We start from the raw sequence: 27,838 nt of genomic DNA, 5'->3' as shown, positions 1-27,838 counted from the left end.
AAAATTATAATAATAAGAAGAAGAAGGAAAAGACAAAAAAAAAAAAAAAAATAAACGTTGGCGCACATAGACATTTTCAAAACCTGACGCATTTTGGCCACCTTACCGCATATTGCCTCGTTGTGCGACGAGTATAGTTACGGAAACTAGCATTGCTAGTTAGCTATCCCCGTTTAGAGACTTCGACCTTATTTTCACCCATATTGTGACTGGATAGACCATAGTGTTATTTACGGTGAGTTTTAACATTGTCCTGCCATCCCTTTTTCAACCATGTAAGCTAACGTGTTAGCACAACATCACAATTAGCATCACAACTAGCCGTGCTAGCAGTGTTGTGGTTCTGACTCACCAGCGACATTTGCGGATGTTTACAATGAACGTTAGCAGGCTAAACTGGTCATATCTGGTTTTATCTTGTGCGACGGGTACGGTGTTAGTGTGATCTATAATTTAATTTCATGCAATGTTTTACAATTGGAGTTGGGTAATTTAGTTACAGTAGTTAGCTAACTGACTAACGTCGACTGTTACTAATAATATCAGTATGTGTTGCTAGTAGTGCGCTAGCTAGGTAGCTTAGCTAGCTAACGTTACCTAACGACGTCTGCCAGGCAGGCCACAGCGTGATGATAACATATTCTTCTGTCGCCTAACTGGCTTTGTCAGTCGTTAGTTAGCAAACCAGGCGACTGGTAGACGCTATGTTAGATATATCTAACTTTAGTTACCTAAATTGTTATAAAGCTTTCGAAATGGACTTTCGATCTTGCCGCTGGAAAATATAGAAGGGGGACTGGCAGGTGGTATGAATTGAACATGTGTGGACGGTGGTTAGTTAACTATTCTGGAAACCTCACACCAGAACGAACGAACGCTTCTCTCAGTTCCAAATAGCAACTAACTAAAGTTGATATTTTGTTGATGTTGGCAAACGTGTCATAAATGCCATTGAAGACAGGTTAAACACCTGTTGCTGAGCCCAATCAGCTGTCTCGTAGCCTGAAGCCTCTTTTGGAATGTGAACGTCATTAACACCCTGAAGTAAACAAGTTACTGCGTTCCCGCCAGAGTTATCAAGCGCTTGCATGGCTACGAGAATACCTAAAAGATATGGACTGTGACCCATACATTTTTTCCCCCACGCCAAAAATCATACATAGAAAGCTAGCTATATCGATCTAGGTATTGGTAACTTAGAACATGTGTGATTACTGTAATTGCTCTCTAACTATCAAATCTGTTTGTCATTTCTGTGTGTCTGGGGATGTCAACTTAAGTTCTGTCTGTCATGCTGAGCAGACATATGCAGTCCTACTAGCAGGGGAAGATGTTCAACAAGTCGTTTGGTGCTCCCTTTGGGGGAGGGACTGGAGGATTTGGGACTTCATCCACATTTGGGCAACAAAGTAAGTAACAACAGTGGGTGCAGGGTGTACACTTAGCTTTAATGTATGTCCTGACAACTTGAGGACCCTTATGGTTTCACGCTTGTCTCATCAATGTCTTCGCTTTGGGATTCACTCTCAAGTCAAGTTAACTTGTTGTGGATTATAAGAGGGGTGGTGTTGACCCTGTGTTTGCAGACACTAGCTTTGGGGCGGCAACAGGTGGCTTCGGAGCCTCAGCGTTTGGGACGACCAACAACACTGGAGGACTCTTTGGGGCAACGCAGAATAAACCAGGTTTGCCACATCTAATCCCTCAGTACCCACCTAGTCCTGGCGAATATCGTATCTGCTTCTGCTTAACATTCTGTACTACAGGGGCCATAGCTGCTTTCCTTTAGACTTTGTTTCATTACAATCTCAGCTGAGGCCCAATGCACTGTGGTTTCTGCCACTACATTCTTGGTTTAGGAGCAGGCTATTGTTCTCCATTGCAGTGGTTTAGGGGTTAACATGGCTGACATCTGAGTATTTAGGGTGACCATGTTCTTCATTTGAATGAAAAGCCACAGAAGAAAGGTGTCTGTGGTATAATGTATTTTATAAACTGGGTGGTTTGAGCCCTGAATGCTGATTGTCTGAAAGTTGTGGTATACCACGGGTATGACAAAACATTTCTAATTACGTTTATAATAGCAATAAGGCACCTTAGGGTGCCTTAGGGTTAAGGCACCTTAGGGTTTGTGGTATATGGCCAATAAACCACTGCTAAGGGCATCGTGCCTAAGAACAGCCCTGAGCCGTCGTATATTGACCGTATACCGCACCCCCTCGTGCCTTATTGCTTAATTGTATAACTTGCATAACCACAGCAAAGTTACAGATTCCGTTGTTACATTTCCCACTGGTGTATTAACAAAAGATTCAGGAGGTTTTATATGTTTCAATGTGATGGCACTGATAAAGTACGATGTTGGGCATGTTTAAAACTAGCTTTTGTACTGTGACGTCTACCTGAACCGTGAACCTGCATGATCACACTGCCACTCGCAGTAGACCGAGAGCTGACTATGTGCTCTCATTTTTCCATTATTCAATATACGATGGTGAGTGTTATCTGTGCCCGCCGTGATACTGCTACTGACATGTGGTGGTTTATTTATATATATATATATATATATACATACATACATACATACATACATACATACATACATACATACATACATGTGTGTCTAACCCCACCCTGTAATGCTCTACTCTCTCAAAAGTGGTGACAGCCAATCCTCAACAAATCCACACTGGTGCAGGTAGAGGAGGTAAGCATTGGCTGCCGTGCACGCACACACAACCCGCTCTTAAACAGGCGGCTGTGCACACACGAAAAGCCTGGACACCCACAGTCGGTGTTATACTCTTGAAAAGGGGCTTCCGTGCATACAAAGTATATGCAATATGTAGTGTTTGGAGCAAAGCCACAGTCTGTATTCTGCTCTTAGAGGGAGTGTGATCATGTAGACAGGTGGCACTGTGTATGGCCCTATTGTCATACAGTTGAAGTCGGAAGTTTACATACCTTAGCCAAATACATTTAAACTGAGTTTTTCACAATTCTTGACATTTAATCCTAGTAAAAATTCCCTGTCTTAGGTCAGTTAGGATCACCACTTTATTTTAAGAATGTGAAATGTCAGAATAATAGTTGAGAGAGTGATTGATTTATTTCAGCTTTTATTTCTTTCATCACATTCCCAGTGGGTCAGAAGTTTACATACACTCAATTAGTATTTGGTAGCATTGCCTTTAAATTGTTTAACTTGGGTCAAATGTTTTAGGTAGCATTCCACAAGCTTCTCACAATAAGTTGGGTGAATTTTGGCCCATTCCTCCTGACAGAGCTGGTGTAACTGAGTCAGGTTGGTAGGCCTCCTTGTTCGCACATGCTTTTTCAGTTCTGTCCACACATTTTCTATAGGATTGAGGTCAGGGCTTTGTAATGGCCACTCAATACCTTGACTTTGTTGTCCTTAAGCCATTTTGCCACAACTTTGGAAGTATGCTTGGGGTTATTGTCCATATAGAAGACCCATTTTCGACCAAGCTTTAACTTCCTGACTGATGTCTTGAAATGTTGCTTCAATATATCCACATAATTTTCCTTCCTCATGATGCCATCTATTTTGTGAAGTGCACCAGTCCCTCCTGCAGCAAAGCACACTCACAACATGATGCTGCCACCCCCGTGCTTCACGGTTGGGATGGTGTTCTTCGGCTTGCAAGCCTCCCCCTTTTTCCTCCAAACAAAACGATGGTCAATATGGCCAAACAGTTCTATTTTTGTTTCATCAGACCAGAGGACATTTTTCCAAAAAGTCCCCATGTGCAGTTGCAAACCATAGTCTGGCTTTTTTATGGCGGTTTTGGAGCAGTGGCTTCTTCCTTGCTGAGCGGTCTTTCAGGTTATGTTTATATAGGACTTGTTTTACTGTGGATATAGGTACTTTTGTACCTGTTTCCTCAAGCATCTTCACAAGGTCCTTTGCTGCTGTTCTGGGATTGATTTGCACTTTTCGCACCAAAGTACGTTAATCTCTAGGAGACAGAACGCGTCTCCTTCCTAAGCGGTATGACGGCTGCGTGGTCCCATGGTGTTTATACTTGCGTACTATTGTTTGTACAGATGAATGTTGTACCTTCAGGCGTTTGGAAATTGCTCCCAAGGATGAACCAAACTTGTGGAGGTCTTGGCTGATTTCTTTTGATTTTCCCATGATGTCAATCAAAGAGGCACTGAGTTTGAAGGTAGGCCTTGAAATGCATCCACAGGTACACCTCCATTTGACTGAAAGGATGTCAATTAGCCTATCAGAAGTTTCTAAATCCATGACATCTTTTTCTGGAATTTTCCGAGCTGTTTAAAGGCACAGTCAACTTAGTGTATGTACATTTCTGACCCACTGCAATTTTGATACAGTGAAATAATCTGTCTGTAAACAATTGTTGGAAAAATTACTTGTCATGCACGAAGTAGATGTCCTAACCGACTTGCCAAAATTATAGGTTGTGAACAAGAAATTTGTGGAGTGGTTGAAAAACAAGTTTTAATGACTCCAACCTAAGTGTATGTAAACTTCCGACTTCAACTGTATGTGAGAGTGAGTGGCCTGTTTGTGCTTAGTGAGAGGAAGAAAATGAAGCTGTGGAGAGAGGGATGAAGGGCTGCATGTTTTGTGACGACATCTCCTTGTGATGAATGAAATGATCAGGGCTCCTATAAAGTAGTTGAGCTGAACCCAAAGGTCTGTACTGGTTTTGATCACCAATGCACAACTACAGTTCTAGAGGATCCTTGGTGAACATGAAACCAAACCATTGGCCCGGTCTCCTACAAGAATTTGAGTTGTGCACTCCTACAATAAGCCAAAGGGACCTGTGTGTGAGCTAGTTTGGTGTGTGTGTCCCTCCCCAGGTGGCCTATTTGGTTCCAGTACCTTCAGCCAGCCCGTGACGTCATCCACCAGTAGCGGCTTTGGCTTTGGCGCGCCCAGCGGCACGTCCACCAGCCTGTTCGGCAGCACCAACACGGGCGGCGGCGGAGGACTCTTCTCCCAGCAGGGCAATGCCTTCGGCGCCGCCAAACCAGCCTCTTTTGGCAGTCAGTCTCTTTTTTTTATTGTCTAGCATTGGTCTTTTAAACCGGTTTACCATAGAATTAGAATCAGTAGTACCAACAGGCATTCCCATTCAAATAAATTATCTTTGGCCGGTGGGACAATGGTCATATTAGGTGTTCTATATGGAGTGTGAGTTTAGAGTTCTGTGCCTTTCTCATAGTTCCATGCGTGCAACAATGGCAAATAGAACCTGTTTTGGATTTTGATTATTTTGTGCTGGCACTCCGATGGCCACTCCAAAGCCTTCTATTTAGCCTACCAAATAGTAGTAAATAGAGGGCTCTGGTCCATTCTAGTAATTGTGATTCTCTGCTGGTGTATAATGAGATCATGATGTGTAATACCTTTGTTTATTTTCTTTTAATATATTCATGTATTTTTATAGCTAGGCTACTCATGATGTATTGCTTGTTTATTATGCTTTTTAAGCGCTTTGAGATTATGAAATGCGCAATAGAAATAAAATAAATTATTCTAACATTTCAGAAGGATTTTAGATCACTCATGAGGGGCATGCGTTTTCTTAGTCGGGTCACGTCGATATCATAGATGTCTGATTAGATCGTAATGATGTGTATTTATTTTTTTTAGCATTCGGTACGAGCACGGCCAGCGGTGGGGGGCTGTTTGGGGCGACCAACTCCAACCCTTTCGGAGGGGCGTCTACCTCCCTGTTCGGAGCATCAGGGTTTACCCAGCAGGCTGCCCAGCCAGGCACCACTGTCAAGTTCAACGTGAGTTTGGCCTGAGTTTGTTGGGTTGGGGGGCACTGACAAGGTGAGTAGACGCAGAATATGTCCCCATTGAGTGATGCTTGCTTTATCCAAATTCGCGTGTGACAGCTGTGGGCAGCCAGCCGCATCTCCTAACCAACCATTGGCCTACTCTGCTGCTTCTCTCTGTCCGTTCTGTCTGCATCCCCATCAGTTTTAAGATGTTATTTCGCCTTGATGCTGGGATGTGCAGACAGTGATGGGGTTTGTGTTAATAGAGGAAAAACAGAACAGAACAGTGACCGTCAACCTTGTGCCTTTATGTAAGTGAAAACCTCAAGTTTATAGCCCAAACCCCATTCTACCGTGAATGGGCGCGTGTGCTATATCATTTTATAAACCATGTCACGGGCCATTTTAAACTACTCCTGGGCCATAAGTTTTTGTTTTGATAACAAACGGCCTTGTTTAGTCATGGCTAGCTAGCTAACACCCTTGACTATGCACACATTTGGATGGCACAGGAAAAAAAGGAATGGATAGCCTTCTCAAAGAGATGCTTTAAAGGTAGGATGCATATGCCTAATCAATGTAATTGTAAGTTAAATCTTAATCAAATATTTTTTTCTGGTGTTCATAAAATTCTGGTTTCTGCTTAACTTATGGGAGGTGTGAGAGGGAGTAAGTTTGTGTGGGAGGTAGCTTGTGTAGGCTGTAAAGTTGTCTGAACAGTAGGCTAAAGATGGTTCGCCTCAGTGCCATAATTGACAATGCAGATAATCTATGCATTTACATTGAGTATAGGAAACATTAAGAACACCTGCTCTTTCCATGACAGACTGACCAGTTGAAAGCTATGATCCCTTATTGATGTCACTTGTTAAGTCCACTTCAATCAGTGTAGATGAAGGGAGGAGATGGGTTGAGGAAGGATTTTTAAGCTTGAGTCATGGATTGTGTATGTGTGCCATTCAGAGGGTGAATGGGCAAGACAAAAGATTTAACTGCCTTTGAACGGTGCGCCTGGCACCTACTACTTCTATTACTACTACTACTACGGTAGTAGGTGCCAGGCGCACCGTTTTCTGCCAAAAACTGCAACACTGCTGGGGTTTTCTACGCTCAACCTTTTCCCCGTGTGTATCAAGAATGGTCCACCACCCAAAGGATAGCCGGCCAACTTGACAGAACTGTGGGAAGCATTGGAGTTAACATGGGCCGGAATCCCTGTGGAATGCTTTCGACACCTTGTAGAGTCTGTCCCAATGAATTGAGGCTGTACTGAGGGCAAAAGGGGGTGCAACTCAATATTAGGAAGGGGTTTCTATTGTTTTGTACTCTGTGTATATTCATTATAACATTCCTCCTGCTCACAGGTAGGCCTTTGGATATGTGCAAATCAGGTATTTTCTGCAGTAGCCTTTTCTATTATACAGTGAAAGGTGCAGTGTTTCTGCCTCTCAAAAATATGATGGTGTAAAGTTTTCAGTGTTTTTATATGTATTTTTAAAAATAAAGATAATCTTTGAGAACTTACAATCACCAAAATGAAAACGGGACAGTCGGTGAGAATCAAAAATGCCAAAAATGTCCTTTTTGTTTTGTCACTCACCTAGCATAAGAACACTGCATAAGCCATGGCAAAATGTGTAGCATTGCAGGAAGTTAGCTTTAAAACAGCAACAGTCTCTGCGGCCAAGAGGAGGGCCTCTAAAATTTGCGGTCGGAGACCGCTCCATTGGCCACAACTGCTACCACTCGGTATCGTGATACTTGGCCTGGTATCACATCGTTAGTAAAATGTTGGTATTATGACAACCTCATACTGAAAATAGGCTAAATGTTTTTGCAGTTTACAGATTTTTCCAGTGTTTCTGTGCAAAAATTATTATTCTCACCTTTTTGGGCCCTCACTAGTTTGCATCCCTGTGACCTAGGCTAGCCAACTACACCTGGGCCAAACTACTGTACTAGGACTCTTTGCCATGTGTCGTGTACCAAATGTTATTTCATCTGGAATGTACTGTAGTTAATGCTGTATGTCTATGCAACTCTTTACTGTAATCCTAATTCCGAGGTCAGTTTTCTCTGCTATGTGTACAAGTAATCAGTTCAACCTGCTCTAATACAGTAGAGTTTGTATCCCAATGAATCTCCTCTGCTGTCATCCAGCCTCCAACAGGAAGTGACACCATGGTGAAAGGGGGTGTGACGACAAGCATCAACACTAAGCACCAGTGCATCACGGCCATGAAGGAGTATGAGAACAAATCACTGGAGGTGGGTCATTGTTAGGCGTTTACTTTCACCTGTCCTCAGATCAGGGAAAATGGAAGGGAAAGAGATGAGGAGAGGGATCCACTTCAGAGTATTGAGATGGAGCCAGGCCTCTCTTACCCCCTCTCTCCTTTGTGGTGTGTTGCGTCTGTGTAGGAGCTGAGGTTTGAGGACTACCAGGCAGGGAGGAAGGGACCCACTAACCCTATGGCTGCACCAACAGGGGGTCTCTTTGGGGCTGCAGCCGCAGCCACCCCCAGTACGGGGGCTACAGGGCTGTTTGGCTCCTCAGCCACTAACACAGGCTTCTCCTTCGGCCAGGCCAAAAACTCCTTCGGAACTAGTAAGTCACAGAGGCCCATAGACCGAGCCCTATAGAAAATATAAATACAAAAAATTCTATCGGAATGTTGTAACTCCCTCTCACCTCTGTCCTCAGGTACGGGTGGGTTTGGTGCAGCCACAGGCAGTCTGTTTGGGCAGCAGCAGCCCCAGCAGGCCCAGCAGGCAGTCGGCCTGTTCAAGCCCTTCGGCCAGGCCACAACCACCCCCAACACAGGCTTCTCCTTCGGCAACACCAGCACCATGGGCCAGCCCCAACAAACCAGCACCATGGTGAGAGCCTACACACACACGTTAATACACGCCTAACATAGTACCATTCCAGTAGAGTAACTCTTTCTCCATCCCAGGGGGGTCTGTTTGGGGCCACAGCAGCGTCCCAGGCAGGGGGGTTGTTTGGAAACACCGCTCAGACCACACCAGCTACGGGCTTTGGGACAGGCACCGGACTCTTTGGACAAACCAACACCGCTTTCGGCAACGTCGGCACACAGGTATTAATTGACTCAACTGCTCATGCCTTTACAAAGTTGTTCGGTACAGTATGATGGATGTTTATTAATATGATGTCTGTCTGTGCTCCTATCCCTAGCAGGGCTTGTTTGGTAATAAAACGGCAGGGTTTGGTGCCACCACCACCAGCGCCCCGTCGTTTGGCACGGGCACCGGCCTCTTCGGCAACAAACCTGCCCTCAGCCTCGGAACAGCTACCAACACATCCAACTTTGGTGAGTTGATAATCTGCCCTTATTTGTATGCACCTGTGTGACGAAGGCTAGTACATGCTAATAAACCGTCTGTAGGGCTGGGTGGTATACCGTGTTTTCCGATGTACCGGTATGATGCATTGATCGGTTTGGGTTTTTAAATTCTATAACGGTATTTAAATGTTTGGTTTGTCAAATGTGATCTGCAACTCTGGCACGTGTAATGTCCATTTCTATAGTTTACTCCGTTTGCTACTTGTCGTCTTTCTCCTTCCTGCTACTGCATGCCGTTTCCCACACCATGTTCTATGGACAGATGAGTCAAAAGTATCACTTTTTGGACGACATGAGTCCCATTATGCCTGGTGGAACCAAACACTGCATTCCACAGTAAAAAAAAAAACGCAACACGTTTTGATATGGCCTAGTCAAAGTCCAGACCTAATCCCCACTAACGTTGTCAGGACTTGAAACGAGCAGTTCATGCTTGAAAACCCACAAATGTTGCTGAGTTAAAGCAGTTGTGCATGGAAGGGTTGGCCAAAATTCCTCCCCAGCGATGTGAGAGACTGATCAACAACTACAGGAAGTGTTTGGTTGGAGTCATTGCAGGTAAAGGTGGCACAACATCCAGTTGAGTGTCAGGTGGTAATTACTTTTCACACAGGGGTGTTTGGTGTTTCATAACTTTGTTTATGAAATAAGTTTGTAATTGTTATTTGTTCACTCAAGTTTCTTTTTTTAATCTGATATTAGGTTTTGGTTGAAGATCAGATAACATTCAGTATTCAAAATATGTGTAAGTAGAGAATTAGAAAGGGGGCAAATACCTTTTCACAGCTCTGTAGATGCAGAAAGATGTTGGTGACAAAGATTCTGCTTTCTACAAGTGTTCTATAATTTCACTTCCTTTATAGGGATGGGGATTTGAAATGTTTTAAGACTTGCTAGGGTCCTTTTTTCTCAATTTCCGCCTGACTGACGTGCCCAAAGTAAACTGCCTGTTGCTCAGGCCCTGAAGCCAGGATATGCATATAATTGGTACCATTGGAAAGAAAACACTTTGATGTTTGCAGAAATGTTAAAATAATGTAGGAGACTATAACACAATAGATATGGTGGGAGAAAGTCCAAAGAAAACCAACCAGAATTATTTTTGAGATCCCATGCTCTTACAATGGAAAGTATAGGGGCATAATGAATTCCAGCTCACAGGATGCAATTCCTATGGCTTCCACAGGGTGTCAGTAGTCTGTTCAAGGTTTCAGGCTTGTAACTTCCAAAACGAGTAAGAAATTAGTTTTAGTAGAAGAACACAATCTTGGAAATTCATGTTTGGGTGCGCGATGAAGACAAGACGCACCTGCTAATATCGGTTTCCTATAAGAAATATTATAGTTTGATTACATTTTAGGTTTTAGGTTATCAAAAGCTCTGACGAAGGCCGTCAGGCCGATACGTAAGCTTATTAAATATCAGTGATACTATCAAGAACAGTGTGCGGTTTCCTTTTTTCATTCATCCTGTTTCAACTGTTGCCATGCACCTGTAACAAGATTGCTCAGATGTGCGAGTGCCTTTTGAATCAGGTTATCTGAGGAGTCAATAGAAACGTATTTTGACTTGTTTTAACAAAGTTTAGTGGTAGATTTTCGGATTCCTTTCTCTGCATGTTGAACGAGTGGATTACTCTAATTGATGGCGCCAACTAAATGTACTTTTTGGGATATAAAGAAAGATTTTATCTAACAAAACGACACTACATGTTATAGCTGGGACCCTTTTGGATGACAAATCAGAGGAAGATTTTCAAGAAGTAATATTTCATCGCGATTTGTGAATTTATGAAACCTGTGCCGGTGGAAAAATATTGATGTGGGGCGCCGTCCTCAATCAATCGCATGGCATGCTTTCGCTGTAAATCGGACAGTGCAGTTGGATGAACAAGAATTTAAGCTTTCAACCGATATGACACTTGTATGTACCTAAATGTTTAATATCCATAATTTGTATGATTATTTATTTGATTTGCGCGCCCTCCAGTTTCACCCGGAAGTTGTCCCGCTAGCAGGACGTCTAGCCCTAAGAAGTTTTTAAGAATGAAAAGTGAATTGCTTTGCCACATGTTTTGCAATATTACTTTAGTTCCTTGTTACAAACAATGCATATTTTGGAATATTTTTTATCTATACTGGCTTCCTTCTTTTCCCTCTGTCAATTAGGGTAGTATTGTAGAGTAACTACAATGTTGTTCACCCATCCTCAGTTTTCTCCTATCACAGCCATTAGACTCTGTAACGGTTTTAAAGTCACCATTGGCCTCTGTGAGGTAGTCCTAAAGAAAATTACGTTAAACACTATTATTGCAGATAATGAGTCCATGCAACTTATGTGACTTGTTAAGCAAATTAGTTTACTCAACTTATTTAGGCTTGCCATAATAAAGGGGTTGAATATTTATTGACTCAAGACATTTCAGCTTTTCATAAAACAAATTGTATGAAAGAAATGAAACACAATTCCACTTTGACGTTATGGGCTTTTGTGTGTAGGCCAGTGACAAACAAAATCTAAATGTAATCAATTTAAAATTCTGGCAGTAACACAACAAAATGTGGAAAAGGTCAATGGGTGTGTATACTTTCTGAAGGCACTATCTATATGCCAACAGTGCGCAACAATGCCTAATTTATCATAAACATTACAGATAACACATCCTAATGGCTACATTTTCCCATTTCTTTTAATATAGTGTAAAAAAAAAACAAGTGCATTTTAAAATGTATTTAACCATAATATCAACTGGTTATATCGTGGAACATGCCTATGGCATTAGGGTTGGGTGATGTCAACCTTTGACCTGTTGTGATCTTCCCATAACTTTTATACCCCCCAAAATTATTTAAAAGTAATAATATATATTTTAAACCCGCTACGACAGTTTAGCTATAGCGCAAAATCAAATTCAACTGGAGCAATCATGAGGTAATGGCAAATCTTTTATTTTTATATTCCTAACGGGTGGAGGAGCAGGACAGGTTTATATGCGTGTCTGTTTCTATCTGTGTGGCAGGCACATAATAGAGCAGTGACTGAGGAACGGGCTGTCTTTCTTTTTTTTTTATGTAACCTTTATTTAACTTGGCAAGTCAGTTAAGAACACATTTTTATTTACAAACCCGGAAGACACTGGGCCAATTGTGGACTGCACTATGGGATTCCCAATCACGGCCGGATGTGATGCAGCCTGGATTCGAACCAGGTACTGCAGTGATATGCAGTGTCTTAGACCACTACGCCACTCGGGAGTCTTACCGTAGCGAGCTTGATTATAGGCCTACATCATGGGCTGGATAGACGCGGTCTTAAGTCTTCTTTTTTTACATACATTTTTTTTTACATTTAGTAGACGCTCTTATTCAAAGCGACTTACAGTAGTGAGTGCATACATTCTTCAGCATTGAATAATTGCTTTATTTGCCTCAAAATAAATAAGAAATGCATTGTTTGTGCCATCTCTCATAAAGCTGTGATTGAGAATAGCTTATACTTTCATTGTTATTTTTGAAGTTCACAACTTTAGGACAACACTTTTCGTAGGCTAGAATATTTGAGAAATAAGCTACTGTTCATAACTTTAACTAGCCTTAAAGCTTTTATGATAGGCCTAGTAGGAGGATATGTTATTGGCCATTTGGTTTTCAACCTCGCATGGAGTCTTAAAAAATGTATTTTTTTTTTCTCTTTTTTTTTTTTTAATGGTCCACATGGATAATTTCTTTGTTAGTAGGGTTGTCATAGCCTATAGAAAAATTATTGATATTGTTTGTCATTATTAGTCCCCTTGCTACCTTACGTTTTTAGGCTATTCAAGTAATTTGTTGAGATGGAACTCTGTTATATTCATTGTTTAATCGGGAGAAAGGGGGATACCTAGTCAGTTGTACAACTGAATGTGTCTTCTGCATTTAACCCAACCCCTCTGCCTGCAATGAATCCTAGCCTATCAAATGGAGAGATAATGCAATATAGGTGTTTTTAAAAATATTTTTAACAGCTACAAGATACAGTAGTTAAGGAGTGTACGTTTATATAAAAACAATAGGTGTATGCTATAAGCCTAATGGCTATGCATACAACAGAGCGAAAGATATACAATATTTTCTGACTGGATATTTTACACTGCTTTGGTGTAATTATTATCTAGTTTCTCTGGCCTGCATTTCGCTCTAGTGAATTTCACTTTTTTATTTTACATATTTTCAGCGTGGAACCTATGTTTAGGGGTTATAGCCTAGGCTAACCAATTCTAAATGGCACTAGAAGTTCGCAAAGTAGCCTAAGCGGAAAAAAGATGGGATGCAATTATTCCAAAACGGTAGCTCGTTGTTGGAACACACATACAGTATTTCCCTACTTCAATCAACTTTTCTATTTTGAATTTGTAATAAAACTAGCATCATTTGGCAAAGAATGTAGCTTGTCTATCTTGTCAGTTATGTTTTTATAGGCATTTATTTCTGTAGCCCTAACGGGAGCTTGTGGGAGCGATTGGAATGCAATTGAGTGAGCCTTAGAGGGGAAAGGGAATTTGAGGAGAAGGACTGTGTTACTTAGCCTTTCATTTTTTTTTTTTACCCTGTAAATGCACATGTACAAATGGAAATTAATGTCTTCAAGACAAAAAAAAAAAAAGTGGACACAATTTCACTTGCCCATTCGGGCAGCCACAAAGTACATTCCACCAAGTAATTTTACAGTATAATTTTATCTATGGTTAAAGATAGTTTTCGAACAGACATCAATTCAATTAATCATTCCCATCCCTATTAGTTTGTGTATCTTGTCTGCAAACTACTGCTTGTTTGTAATTTTTTAGCAAGTTCTGGCCAAAATAAATTGTTGGACACTAATTGCTAGTTAGCTGGCTAGCTAGCTTGCAAAATGTCAGAGCAAATGTAGCTAGCTAATACAGCCTGGTACCAGTACTGGTGTAGGCATAGATGAGCATGTTTGTGCAACGGTATCTTTTAAATCTGAGAGAAATAGACAAAGCATGAATGTTAGCTAGCTATCCAGATACATGAGGTAAGAATGTGTAATATAACATCTAATTAGGCTCCCCTGGAAACACTGACCAACACTTTGGTTCCTACCCTGTCAATAATTAGTCTCTGGCTTATTCGTTCGTTGTCATGTCAAACAACAATGTATTCAAGGTGCTGCCCACTATATTCCAACTAGAATTTGATTAATCATTCTATTTTCCAACCGTTCACCAATTTACTAGGCCTAGATGTTTTGCACATCACGCTGCTCTGTGTGGCACAGTGTGGAAATAACAAAAATGCAGAAATTCATGAACATGTTTGAAGTTGGATTGAACTTTATAAACAACTGGACTGGAGAGAGCCACTGAAATCACCTTCTAATTACTACTCATAAAGCATATTTAGAACTTTCATTGTTAAAAAATATTAGAGACCGTTATACGGTAAAAACATGAGAAATATTGTGATATGATATTTTGGCCATATCGCCCAGCTCAACTTATAGATGATACTATTGGCTATGTCAGTGACCATGTTGTTCTTCTTTCTGTGTTGTGTGAAGGTTTTGGACCCACTGCTGCTGCCGGAAGCCTTTTTGGGAACAAGACTGCAGCAGGAGGACTAGGGACCGGCCTGGGAGCCAGCTTTGGAGCAGGTATGAACGGAACGGATGACACTTCCAGAGCACAATAGGCCTGGCATACATATAATGTTAACTTCTCATGTATCATATGGAAGATGATAATTAAACCACAAATGCATCAAATATCCATCACGTAAAAAATAGCAAAAACAAAGACCTGCCTTTTTGGATGCGTTTTATCGGAGTCTTCATTATGTCAGTCATTAGTCTGTGTTTCTCTGAGCGTGTGTGTTCTGTGTTTGTCAACAGTAGGCACTGGCCAGATGTCTCTGTTTGGGAATAACAAGACGCTGGGTTCCACTCTGGGAACAATGGGAGGTTTTGGAGTGCAGGGATTCAGCACTGGAAACAGCACTCTGGGCTTCGGAGCGCCACAACAGCCCGTTGGTAAATACCACTTCCGTCTATCACCACCACTCTATCCAGTCTGAAGCTCAATGTGAAAGCACATCCCTCGCCTTTTCCTCTAGGACAGTGGTATTCAAACTTTTTCAGCCGGGGCCCTATCTCCCCCCCAATAATTTATTGCGACCCCACCACACCCCAAATCTAATGACACAACCTTACAATCAGTTCATTTAGATTTTTACATCAACAAATAAGCTTAAATTCATTGCATTTGTATCACTTATCAAAATGAAAAGAAACCACTGAATACATTTACTCAATACAATTGTATATTTTCAAATTGTTTTTCTCAAAAAAACGTTTGTTGTCCCATACAATCTGTACTCTTAATCTCCCCACTGCAGTTTCCCCGCCAGCCCGACTTTGAAAACCACTGCTCTAGTACCTAGTTATATTACTCTTTTAGTGTACTGAAGAAACTGTCTGGATAGCATTACACAATGTGGTGTGAACTTCCCAATTCTTAATGCCTGTTTCACTTGTCTCTCTACTCAGCGGTGACGGACCCTAACGCGGTGGCGGCCCAGCAGGCAGTGCTGCAGCAGCAGATCAATGCTCTGGCCTACTCCCCCTTCGAAGACTCCCCCCTCTTCAGAAACCCCCTCTCTGATCCCAAGAAGAAGGAGGAGCGTCTGAAGCCCACCAATCCGGTGGCCCAGAAGGCGTTGACCACTCCAACTCACTACAAACTGACACCGCGACCTGCGACACGTGTGCGGCCCAAAGCTCTGACATCATCGGGCTCCTCCAAGTCCCAGCTGTTTGATGGGTTGGATGACGATGAGCCTTCTCTTACCAACGGAGCCTTCATGCCCAGGTAGGTGTCTGTATGTGGAAATTCGCTTCTAACTAGTTCACATGTTTCTGTTTCCACTGATTTACTGAATTCAGCTGTTTTCTGTTTTTCTTAGCGGATACTAGAACTTGATTTTCAATAGCTTTTCACCTCTTGTATGTAACGTCTTGTATGAGCTGCATCTATATGCTTCTGTCTGTCTGCTGACTGTGATGTTGGTGTATGGTATCTGATGTGTATGTTAGTTGATCTGTGTATGTTGTCTGATCTATGTTTCTCTGTGGTGTTATAAACTAGGAAGAGCATCAAGAAGCTGGTGCTGAAGAACCTGAATGGCAGCAGCCTGTACAGCAGCCCAATCAACAGAGACTCCGACGACCTGTCCTCTCCACCAGAGTACCCCCTCAACGGACTCGGGTCAGACACACACACAGAGTTAACATTTCAAATATTTATCTGTGGAGTGTTGGTTGCTGACCATGTGTCTCACCTACAGTGCCAGTGTGGACGAGGATGATGATGTGGTGGAGGGAGGAGCCGAGGACGACCTGGAGATCAACAAGTTCTACGCCAAGCCCAGCCTGCAGGACACCATTTCAGAGCTCAATGCCCATAGGGTGGGGGCTGGGGGCAGGAACGGGCTAGAGGTGAGCTGATAGTAAAAAGGAGTAGACAGACAGTGAATATGGTTGTCTCAAATGACACCTGATTCCCCATAAAGGGCACTTCTTTTTTGGGCCATGCTCCTCAGATAGTGCACTACTTTAGACATTTTTGACATGACTGTTCTGAACCTGCCTCCTCTGATTTCAGGTGAGCAGTGAGGACATATCGCTGGGAGATGACTCCATACAGGAGGAGCGAGTGGAGGAGGGCCCCCCCCACCCTGCAGGTATTGTTCTGGGCCGTGTGGGCTACTACACCATCCCTGCCATGAATGAGCTGGCCAAAATGGTGGACGAAAACGGGGTGTGTGTGGTGGAAAACTTCACCGTGGGCAGAAAAGGTAAGACTCTCTGGATTGGTCGGGTGGACACTGCTCTTTAAAACATATTGGTCGGTAGCTCACTGCTCTGCTCTCTGATTGGCTCTCAGGTTATGGCTCTGTGTTCTTCCATGGTGAGGTGAACGTGACGGGGCTGAACCTGGATGAGATTGTCCACTTCAGACGTAAAGAGGTCATCGTCTACCTCGACGACAAGAACAAGCCCGCTGAGGGGGAGGGGCTCAACAGGTCAGTGACAGGATGGGACAGGGGCTCTTTCTCCCCTTCACAGTGGGGGCATTGTCGTTATCAGTTTCCTTGTAATGCCATCATCACAGACGTCATAAACTGATTTGACATATATTCTGATAGTGATCACAGCTGAGGCATAACTCAAGTTAATATTCTCCTTATTTCCTCTCCCTTTCTCTCATCCTTTACCACAATTCTTTACTAACCCCATATTCTTATCTCTTTCTCCCTCACTCGTCCCCTCTCCCAGGCGAGCAGAGGTGACTCTGGATGGGGTGTGGCCTAATGATAAGACCACCTGTACTCAAATAAAGAGCCCTGAGCGTCTGTCTGAGATGAACTACGAGGGTCGCCTGGAGAACGCCTCACGCAAACAGGGCGCCCGCTTCCTCGAGTACCGCCCCGAGACAGGGTCCTGGGTGTTTGAGGTAAGCATGCCTCGACACACACACAGTCTGTGTGAATCAATTTCTCCCTTCCATGTCTAACTCTTCTCTCCCTGTGTCTGCAGGTGGCCCATTTCTCTAAGTATGGCCTGCAGGACTCTGACGAGGATGAGGAAGTCCCTCTCAAAGTGGACTCCAAGAAGCTGAAGACGGCAACAAGACTTCCACCAGGGCTGCAGCAGCTGCCTCACTCCCAGCAGCAGGTGGCACCACAGGCTCAGGTAGACTGAGCAGCACAGTGCGCCCACCCACACTGACAGTCAGTACTCGCTGCTCTCTACATCACCTGAATGGCCTTAGTCAATATACAACCTAAATATACCCGATGATCTGAACAGAAGCAGTGTTTCCTTTTCGCTACCATTACAACCACATGCAGTGCTTTGGGTCCTCTGCCTATATCTCTGTTTCACCACTCCTATTATGGGTGGTATTCAATAGGTTTCTATGAAAAAGGTTTTACGTTTGGTAGCCCTGGATGATGGTGGTCTCTGCACCCCAATAAGGCTCTTAAACATCAATCTGACATCACATGATGAGATGGGAAACATCCACATGTTCTATTTATCAGTGTTGTGGGGAGGTCTGAGTTCTCCTCTCCGCCCAGGTTCATCGGTACCTGAGGTGCCACAACTCATCAATCACAGACAGGAGGTGGGCAGGGTGGATTGCACAAGTCTGTTAGTCCTGGTTAGTGGTTAAGTTCTGTCCCTCACAACCGATTCAGAATGCACACCTTCATCTGTTCTCTAAATCTTAAATATCCTGAGCTTAACATCAACCTGGATCACTAGCAAAGGCATGAAGTAATTGTTGGATTGAAAATAACATGTTTTTAGGGCTAAGTGTTGAATGAGGTTTTTGGATAAAAATAAATCCAACTGACTTAAGGAAATGTTTTAACACTGTAGTATATATATTTTTTTTCTTAAATTAAGTTTGTATTGTATAATATTTCTTTTACCAACTGTTAGTCTCATCTGCTAGGTGTTTAAAGTCAAAATTTACAAACGGTTTAATACTGATTATGGTAACTTCAGAAAACATCACATTACCATGGTTGTACCTCATTAAAATCCAGTATTAATGCAGAGATGTTAAACCTGAAAAATCTCTTCACAGATTCATAGTTGCTTATGTTTTAGCTTTTTTTGTCAATCAAGCTTTAAAAAAGTTACCAAAGATGAGTGATGTGCGATAACCTGCGGTTCTTGGGCAACTCTGCCAGTCCTGCAGAATATATTCAGGATTAGGTCTTCTGTCTGGTTGAGGGTTTAAGAAACTACAACTACTACTCTTGGTGTATTATTGGATCAAGCTACGACTTATCTTATTTTGTAAAAACTGCTCCTATATACATCTGTGATATCTGATAATGCTATGAAATAAACTGATTTAAAGATGACATTCTGCTGGTTTGTCAGACTTGTGTATGTAGAGAAGAATATAATGCTTATTGAGAGTGATGTCCACCATATGTGGTCTTCTAGTCCACACACCTGTACCATCTGCTCAGACCAGTGAAGCTCACTGACCTGGAACCAACTGCTCTGAATACAGATACTGACATTTTTACATTTACTTACGTAATCTGATTACACTAAATTGATTTTGTCTGTGTGTCTGTCTCTTCTTGGTGTTTGGCGGCACTTTCCCTGCTGTGTCGTTTGTCGACACGCTGTGTACAGTCCACAGCAGTACTGAATCGCGTGTCGGAGGTGGACAGTGATATGGCCGACATTACCCAAGATGCCCCAGGGGAGATCATGTTGGGGGAGGAGGAAGGGGAGAGTTGCATGGGGGAGAAGGGAAGTCGAGTGGGGAATGTGACCCCTACGGAACACGACTCTGTCTCAGCGTCCAGTCAGATCGCCTCCTCGCTGGGGATCAACCCTCACACACTGCAGGTAACATGCTCTACTTGTTTAATGGTGTGGGTGGGTGGTGTTTTTTCCCTCACTCACTTCATGACGGTAGCATGTGTTTCTCTTTTCTCAGATTATGAAGGCATCCCTGTTTGCTGAGGACGATGATGGTGACATGTTCCAGGAGCAGGGAGGGATGACAAGTTCTCTAGACGTGGCCTCTCCTCGCATCCACCTGCCTGGCACGCAGGGCAGGCCCTCCAGTAAGTATCTCACACACAGCCCAAACACTGATTTTATACCCTCACAAACAGTCACCATCCTTTACTTACAGACCCTAACAGGCCTAAAATGCTAATATAGCAGTCCTTCTGAATGAAGCTTTATTATTGGATGAATTAAAGGTGGTTTACTTGGATTGTGTTCATCGAGCTCCCCCCTTTGCTTTCTCTCCCTCCAGTCGGTGGTCTCCTGCAGACTCGTTTCAGCGGTGCCGGTCTCTTCTTTCAGCTGCCTGACGTGCCCTTCGGTGGGGGCCTTCCCGGCAGGCTGTCCATGTCTCGGGTGTCACCGGCGGTGCCTGAGTCGTCGCGGGTCTCCCCCTGGCCCTCTTTTCTTTTGCCAGCCCCACCGGCCGAGGCCACTGTACGGACAGTAGGGGCTCGGCGCCTGGGGGGACCTGTGGACCCAGAGAACTCAGTCACACTGGGGAAGGTATTGATAGAAATAAAGCTAATGTATTACATTTCCTGGAACTTTCCCCAAATTCCCAGGTTTTTCCAAAACTCCTGGTTGGAAGATTAACAGAATTAAGAGGGACTGAGTAGGAAATCTGGAATCCTCCAACCAGGATTTCTGGAAAACCTGGGAGTTTGGGGAAAGTTACTGGAATTTTTGCTAGACACTTCATCATACAATTGTAATAGTTAAGAGTTGAAATATCAGGTACAGTAGACTGATTTACACAAGTATACATTCAGATGTACATGGGGCAAAGAAATGAAACTTACATCAATAACATTGAGATTTGCTGGATAATTTTAATGATTCCACTGTTTTATTATGTGTGAATTGGGCTGTAAAGTACGGGTTGTTGTAATCAATCCATTCCCATCCATCCAGGGCCGTCTTCTGATGGATGCGGCTTTGTTCACGGGCCGGTCATTTCGGGTGGGCTGGGGTCCTGGCTGGACTCTGGTCCACTGTGGAGACGGGCTAAGTGGGGCCGGGGACAAGGAGCAGGACCACGGAGACACAGGAGCTGCAGGCTTTGGATTCCTGCCCAAACCTACCAAGAGTAGACAGTAAGCAACACACACACACCAGACCACTGTCATCAGACCACTTGACCCGCAGCATACCTCCATGCATCCCACTGCTGGCTTGCCTCTGAAGCTAAGCAGGGTTGGTCCTGGTCAGTCCCTGACTGTGAGACCAGATGCTGCTCGAAATGGTGTTTGAGGGCCAATAGGAGGCACTCTTTCCTCTGGTCTTAAAAAAAATATCCCAATGCCCCAGGGCAGTGATAGGGTACATTGCCCTGTGTAGGGTGCCGTCTTTCAGATGGGACGTTAAACGGGTGTCCTAACTCTGTGGTCACTAAAGATCCCATGGCACTTATCGTAAGAGTATTGTTAACCTGGGTGTCCAAGCTAAATTCCCAATCTGGCCCTCATACCATCATGGTCACCTAATCATCCCCAGCTTCCAATTTGGCTCTTCTCTCCCCTGTAAGCATTCCCCAGGTTGTTGCTGTAAATGAGAATTTGGTCTGTCAACTTACTAGTAAAATAAGGGTTAAATAAATAAATAAATCTACACAGTAGGAGTGTGGGAATGGGATCCAGACTTGTATGAAAGGAGTTGAGGTTTGTTTAGAGAGATCGAAACTAAAGCCTAAACATTCCTCCTTCCTCTCCTCTATATCCATCTTTCTCCCCATCTTTCTGTCTTTCACTGTACAGACTGTCAGACAGTCCATTCAAGGTGGTGATCGAGCAGGTGGTTGGTCTGGAGCCGCGGGACAGTGAGGAGAGCCAGGCGATGTACCAGCGGCCCCTGGAGATCAGCCTGAAGCACAGCAGCATCAGTACAGAGGGGGCCTGCCCCTTCATCCAGCCCCAGAGCGGTGTGGCCGCCCTGCACGAGTATGCAGAGTGGATTAATGACCTCAACCAGGAGGCTGGTGCTGGAGATGGTAAGAGAGGCAACACACACACACACACGATGGTAGATGGTGCACATTCATTATTGGTCCAATTCCAAAACTTCCCTATTATTCTGACATCACCCCTGTATATTTCTGTTTTAATCCTCTCCCATGGCGATCTCGATGTGTTCAGATATATAAAAAATATATGCTTGCTAATGCTATCCTCTTTATGTCCATCTCCCTGTAGCAGTCCTGGGTCACTGGGCTCAGGTGTGGACTCTGTGTGAGGCCCTATGGGGCCGACGGTGTTCGACAGGGCCTGGTACCAGTGACTACCTGCAGCAGATGGAGAGGAGAAGGAGCTTCTCAGCCTGGCTGTCCCACAGTGCCACCCAGAGGATTGAGCAGGAAGTGGGCCTGAACCAGGGGGGAGGAAACGTGGAGGCCATCTTTAGCTACCTGACTGGACACCGGATCAGTGACGCCTGCAGGCTGGCTCAGAAGAGTGGTGAGGAGAGGGGGGATTGGAGGGGTGACAGAGGTGGGGGGGATTGGAAATTGAGGGGATGTTGAGGAAGGAAGGGAGATCGGATAGATGGATGGATGGAGGAGGGGAGGGGTAGGAAGCTAAACCCTGCTGCATACAAGTGGTGTCTTACGAAACCGTTGGGACAGGTTCTAGGATCTCATTAAGTTGTCTTAAACCTGTGTGTAGGGGACCACCGTCTCTCCCTGCTGCTGTCCCAGGCGGTGGGCTCTCAGTACGGCCGGGAGCTGCTGGCACTGCAGCTTGGAGACTGGAACAGGATGCAGACAGACGCTTTCCTGCCAGAGGAGAGGCTACGGATCTTTGCCCTTCTCGCTGGGAAACCTGTAAGTAACTGTGTGTGTCCAGCTGTTGCCGTTCGTTGTGTTCAGACCGCCATTAACTGGATTGTCGTGTGTGTGTGTGTGTGTGTGTGTGTGTGTGTGTGTGTGTGTGTGTGTGTGTAGGTTTTGCAATCCACATCATTTGTTGGAAAATACATGAATGATAAATGTTTTCTGAGCTGTATGTACTGGTCTCTCTAGGTGTGGCAGTCTACAGACTGTGTGGTGAACGTGTGTTCAGAACTAGACTGGAAGCGTTGTATGGCGGTCCACCTGTGGTACATGCTGCCTCCCACCGCCTCCATTGCTGAAGCCCTGGCCAAGTACGAGGCTGCCTTCCAGGGCTCTGCTGAGGGTCAGAAGTACGCCTGCGCCCCCCTTCCCCCCTACCTCAACCAATCAGACCAGCCGGACATGGAGGAGGAAGAGTCTAAACGGCCGCTTTACGATATCTGCTTCCACCTGCTCAAACTCTACAGCGACAGGTACTACTACACTACCCACAACACACTGCGCCTACATACACTTCCCACAATGCACTGTATATGTTTCTCAAAATAAATAATGTTGCTTTACTAAGGGGTGGAGTGGGGCTGTAGGTTTCTCTGACTAGAACTAATCCTACATTTATTATTATTCTCAAGCAGATTTAACAGAATAACAGTAAACTACCTCTAGAGTCGGGTTTAATTGATGGCTCCCTCTCCCTCCCAGGCACTACAGCCTGCAGCAGTTGTTGGACCCCCTGGCGGTGACATGGGAGCGTCTTGACTACCGTCTGAGCTGGCACCTGTGGTCGGTCCTGCAGGCGCTGCACTACACACACCTCAGCCCCGCCCGACAGGGCCTCATACACACCAGCTATGCTGCCCAGCTGGAGAGTGCTGGCCTCTGGGACATGGCCATCTACGTACTGCTGCACATACCTGACAACACGTACGTACACTACATGACCAAAAGTATGTGGACACCTGTTTGTCGAACATTTCATTCCAAAATCATGGGCATTAATATGGAGTTGGTCCCCCCTTTGCTACCGTAACAGCCTCCACTCTTCTGGGAAGGCTTTCCACTAGATGTTGGAACATTGCTGCGGGGACTTCATCACGCACAGACCCCTTGCTTCCATTCAGCCACGCGCATTAGTGAGGTCGGGTACTGATGTTAGGCGATTAGGCCTGGCTCGCAGTCTGCATTCCAATTCATCCCAAAGGTGTTCAATGAGGTTGAGGTCAGAGCTCTGTGCAGGCCAGTCAAGTTCTTCCACACCAATCTCATTTCTGTATGGACCTCGCTTTGTGCATTTGGGCATTGTCATGCTGAAACAGGAAAGGGCCTTTCCCAAACAAAGTTGGAAGCACAGAATTGTCTACAATGTCATTGTATGCTGTAGCATTAAGCTTTCCCTTCACTGGAACTAAGAGGCCTAGCTCAAACCACGAAAAACAGCCCCAGACCATTATTCCTCCTCCCCTAAACTTTATAGTTGGCACTATGCATTGGGGCAGGTAGCGTTCTCCTGGCATCCGCCAAACCCAGATTCGTCCGTCTGACTTCCAAATGGTGAAGTGTGATTTATCACTCGAGAGAGCACATTTTCCACTGCTCCGGAGTCAATAGTGGCGAGCTTTACACCACTCCAGCCGACCCTTGGCATTACGCATGGTAATCTTAGGCTTGTTTGCGGCTGCTCGTCCATTTTATTTTTATTTTACCTTCATTTAACCAGGTAAGCTAGTTGAGAACAAGTTCCCATGGAAACCCATTTCATGCAGCTCCTGACTAACAGTTCTTGTGCTAACGTTGCTTCCAGAGGCAGTTTGGGAACTCTGTAGTGAGTGTTGCAACCAGGGACGGACTATTTTTATGCTCTTCAGCGGTCCCGTTTTGAGGTTGTATGGCCTACCACTTCGCAGCTGTGCCGTTGTTGCTCCTAGATGTTTCCACTTCACAATAACAGCTTAGTTGACCAGTGCAGAAATTTGACAAACTGACTTGTTGGAAAGGTGGCATCCTATGACGGTGCCACGTTGAACATAAGAGTTCTTCAGTAAGGCCATTCTACTACCAATGTTTTTCTATGGAGATCGCATGGCTGTGTGCTCAATTTTATACACCTGTCAGCAAAGGGTGTGGCTGAAATAGCTGAAGCCACTAATTTGTGTGTGTGTGTGTGAGATGTATTACACTCATACAGACACATGTGGTTTGCTTATTAGGGAAAGGGGTATACCTAGTTAGTTGTACAACTGAAATGTGTCTTCTGCATTTAACCCAACCCCTCTGAATCAGAGGTGCTGGGGGCTGCCTTATTCGACATCCACATCTTCGGTACCCAGGGAACAGTGGGTTAACCGCCTTGCTCGGGGGAAGAATGACACATTTTTACCTTGTCAGCTTTAGGGGTTTGATCAAGTAACCTTTCGGTTGTTGGCCCAATGATCCTACCCGCCAGGCTACTTGACGCCTAGTCATGAGGAAGGTTAAGTTGAGGAGAATTTGAGGGTCAGTGCTCTCAGCAGATAACCTGGATTCATCATAATCTCACAAGTGCTACTGTGACCAGCTGTGTTCAAAGTTCAAACCCGACTCATCTGAGCAATGTGTTAGCCCTCTGTGCTCGGTGAGCTAAAGGAAGTAATAATGTCTCAGGAAAGCTTACACATTACGTGAGCAAGCACTGTTGGAGAACTTAAAACATGTTAGCTTGTTAACTTCATCGGACTTTACATGTCTTTCTCCTCTGTCCAGGCTGCGTGAGCGGGCGGTGAGGGAGATGCTGCAGCTGCACTGCCCCCTGCTGGAGACGGAGGAGTCTGCCACGAAAGAGCAATTTCTCACAGAGAGACTACTGATCCCAGGACAGTGGCTCCACCAGGCCAAAGCTACCAGAGCCAGAAGAGACACAGACAGACACGGAGAGGCCCTTCACCTGTACAGAGCAGGACACTGGAACCTCTGCCACAGTCTGGTCATACAGCACCTTGCCTCAGGTGTGCATGTAAACACACGCGCGCACACACACACCCACCCAGACAACCTCTAACCCTGTTCCCCTGTCTCTGTGCGATTTCCCCCTGTAGATTGCATCATTAATGATAACCATGAGTACCTCTTGGAGTTCTTGGAGGGGCTTGCAGTTCCTGAGCGCAGTGCTGTGATCCAGGACTGGGACACGGCAGGCAGAGTCTACCTGGACTACATCAGAGTCATACAGACCCTACACGCCATACAACAGGTACGTGTGTCTGTCTGGACTAGACTACAACAGACATGCATACCATACTGAGTTTGGGGGATTTTGTCTGCGCACTAAAGATTTCTAACCCCCAAATCTAAATTTGTCTGTTATATTGTCCTAAATCTGTTGAGCTAGCTGTAGCCATGTGCCGTCATGATTCCCAAAAGACACAGAAAAAAGTCGTCACCACAATATCCCAGCTCAATTAACCTAAAATTCACCTTGAAATTTGCAAAATAATCAGCACGTGTCCAGACATTTGAAAGCTAGTCCCACAGCGCATCAGCTAGCGTCCACTTGTCTGTCGTCTTCATTATGTTGACTCCATTACTGTCCAATTATGTTAGCCAATTATAAGTGCTGCTAATCTCCTGATTATTTATCTCTGTCATATACAGATGGACAATAGTGGCTATGAGCTGGAGCACTCGCACATTTAGGTGTCTTTTGGCATGTTAATGGGAGAGTGTTTCTACTGTGTACTCAGATTAACATTGCTGTTTATCAGCTGGAATGGTATATTAATGAGTCTCTCTCTCTTTGTGTGTGTGTTCAGATGGACAGTACTGGTTATGAGCTGGAGCGTCTACACACTGAGGTGGCATCACTCTGCAGCAGGATAGAGCTCCTCCCTTGCTCCACCGCCAAGGACCGCCTCGCCCAATCAGGTGAGGAGATCAAGCTGTCTGCTTTAGTGTGTGTGTTCCTATATCTATCTAACCCTGTTCTCTCTCCTGTCTCCAGAGATGGCCAAGCGTGTGGCTAACATCCTGCGTGTGGTGTTGAGTCTGCAGCAGGGTGGTGAGGGTGGCGAGATCCCCTTGTCCCAGCTTGCGTCCAACATCGGCCGTCTGCCCATGCCCGAGGACTATGCTCTCGAGGAGCTCCGCAGTCTCACCCAATCATACCTGAGACAGCTCATTGTCAGCTAATGATCTGCCCCCTGCCCAATGGCAACTGAGGTAGTTTGTTGGAAGCCAATGAGAACAGTGGGGGTAGAAGGGGACTATCTGGGACAGTTTAGTAGAACTACTGGGGTTTGGTTGAGAATGCAGCGATGGACTTGAAGAGTGCTCCTTTGGGACTTTGGTTTCTCCTGAAGAAAGTGGCACAAGATTATTGGATGAAGCTTTCCTGTGTGTGTGTGGAAATGAATGACTTGCAAGTTTTTTTTGTATAGCTCTGTTGTACTTAGTTTTGTGTAAGATGTGTTTAAATATTGAACTGCTGAACCCTCCTAATACTCACCTTTCCCAACTTTGTCCCTTTTAAACAGGGTCAAATCTCATTGGCTGGTGTGTGTACCGCCAGTATAAATGCTTTCTGCAAACTGTTTGTTTGACTTGTTTTACATCAACGTGGAAACTTAAAGGTCATTATAGTAAGATTGGTTAGGGAGCTGTCAGGGATGAACTGTCAATATGTGTATACATAGGGAAGCTCTATCTAGCTGAAAATGGAGGAGACTCATGTAATATTGTACAAATAGCAGGCTTGAAATGAACAATTCTTGTTTTTGGATACCAAAAGACAGAGAAAATGTAAAATGAGAATGGATAAAGTTATATTTTTGTAGGTTCTTTTTGTATATTGGCTGAAACTGAGTATGTGTGTAGTGTATTGGAATGGAATCTAACTAGCACTTCATCACAAATATGTTTCAGATTTCTATTTTATGGGGGACTACCAGAGCTGTTTTTTGTAATCAGTGATCCAACAATAGTTTGTTTTTAATGAGCCAATCCATTTTCTCTGGTCTTTGCAAGGAGTTTGAAAGATATTTTAAATATCATTTACAAGTCCTTGGTGTTACCTTCAGTCACACACCCTCCATTCTCATCCTTTGTACTTATTGATTGTTGTGCTGCTGCCGCAGTATATTTTGGGTGGGAGACCTCTCCCCTCGCGCACAGTGCCTTTTACGAGGAGGGTCTCCGGACTTCTGTTGCTGCCGTTGCTTTGTGCACGATTGTGATGGTGATAAGATTTTTATTAGTCTGAATAAAATGCATTCTATTTTGTCCTGAA

General features: G+C 44.4%; 1 protein-coding gene across 11 annotated transcripts; it reads left to right on the top strand.

Moving 5' to 3' along the window:
* Positions 1 to 27,838, top strand: LOC106603563 (nuclear pore complex protein Nup98-Nup96). Of its 11 annotated transcripts, none has more exons than XM_014197418.2 (33): positions 1 to 235; positions 1,281 to 1,409; positions 1,587 to 1,685; positions 2,660 to 2,707; positions 4,858 to 5,043; positions 5,654 to 5,796; positions 7,948 to 8,055; positions 8,209 to 8,395; positions 8,492 to 8,667; positions 8,745 to 8,888; positions 8,990 to 9,122; positions 14,715 to 14,807; positions 15,045 to 15,182; positions 15,699 to 16,020; positions 16,297 to 16,416; positions 16,496 to 16,646; positions 16,813 to 17,005; positions 17,095 to 17,233; positions 17,487 to 17,664; positions 17,748 to 17,903; positions 19,371 to 19,589; positions 19,681 to 19,810; positions 20,008 to 20,261; positions 20,670 to 20,851; positions 21,512 to 21,744; positions 21,947 to 22,207; positions 22,415 to 22,572; positions 22,771 to 23,054; positions 23,284 to 23,505; positions 25,321 to 25,562; positions 25,653 to 25,807; positions 26,367 to 26,478; positions 26,555 to 27,838. In XM_014197418.2, the coding sequence occupies exons 2-33, from the start codon at positions 1,331 to 1,333 to the stop codon at positions 26,740 to 26,742; spliced, it is 5,433 nt and encodes a 1,810-aa protein (XP_014052893.2). In that variant the 5' UTR covers positions 1 to 235; positions 1,281 to 1,330; the 3' UTR covers positions 26,743 to 27,838. The 11 variants fall into 11 exon arrangements, with proteins under 11 accessions (XP_014052893.2, XP_014052890.2, XP_014052889.2 ...); XM_014197415.2 differs by having other exon boundaries at positions 2 to 235; positions 1,303 to 1,409; positions 8,987 to 9,122; XM_014197414.2 differs by having other exon boundaries at positions 2 to 235; positions 8,987 to 9,122.

The sequence above is a fragment of the Salmo salar genome, chromosome ssa04 (assembly GCF_905237065.1).
Source record: "Salmo salar chromosome ssa04, Ssal_v3.1, whole genome shotgun sequence".
Classification (NCBI taxonomy): Eukaryota; Metazoa; Chordata; class Actinopteri; order Salmoniformes; family Salmonidae; genus Salmo; species Salmo salar.
Note: the sequence above shows the minus strand (reverse complement) of the source record. Positions and strands in the feature narration are given on the sequence as shown.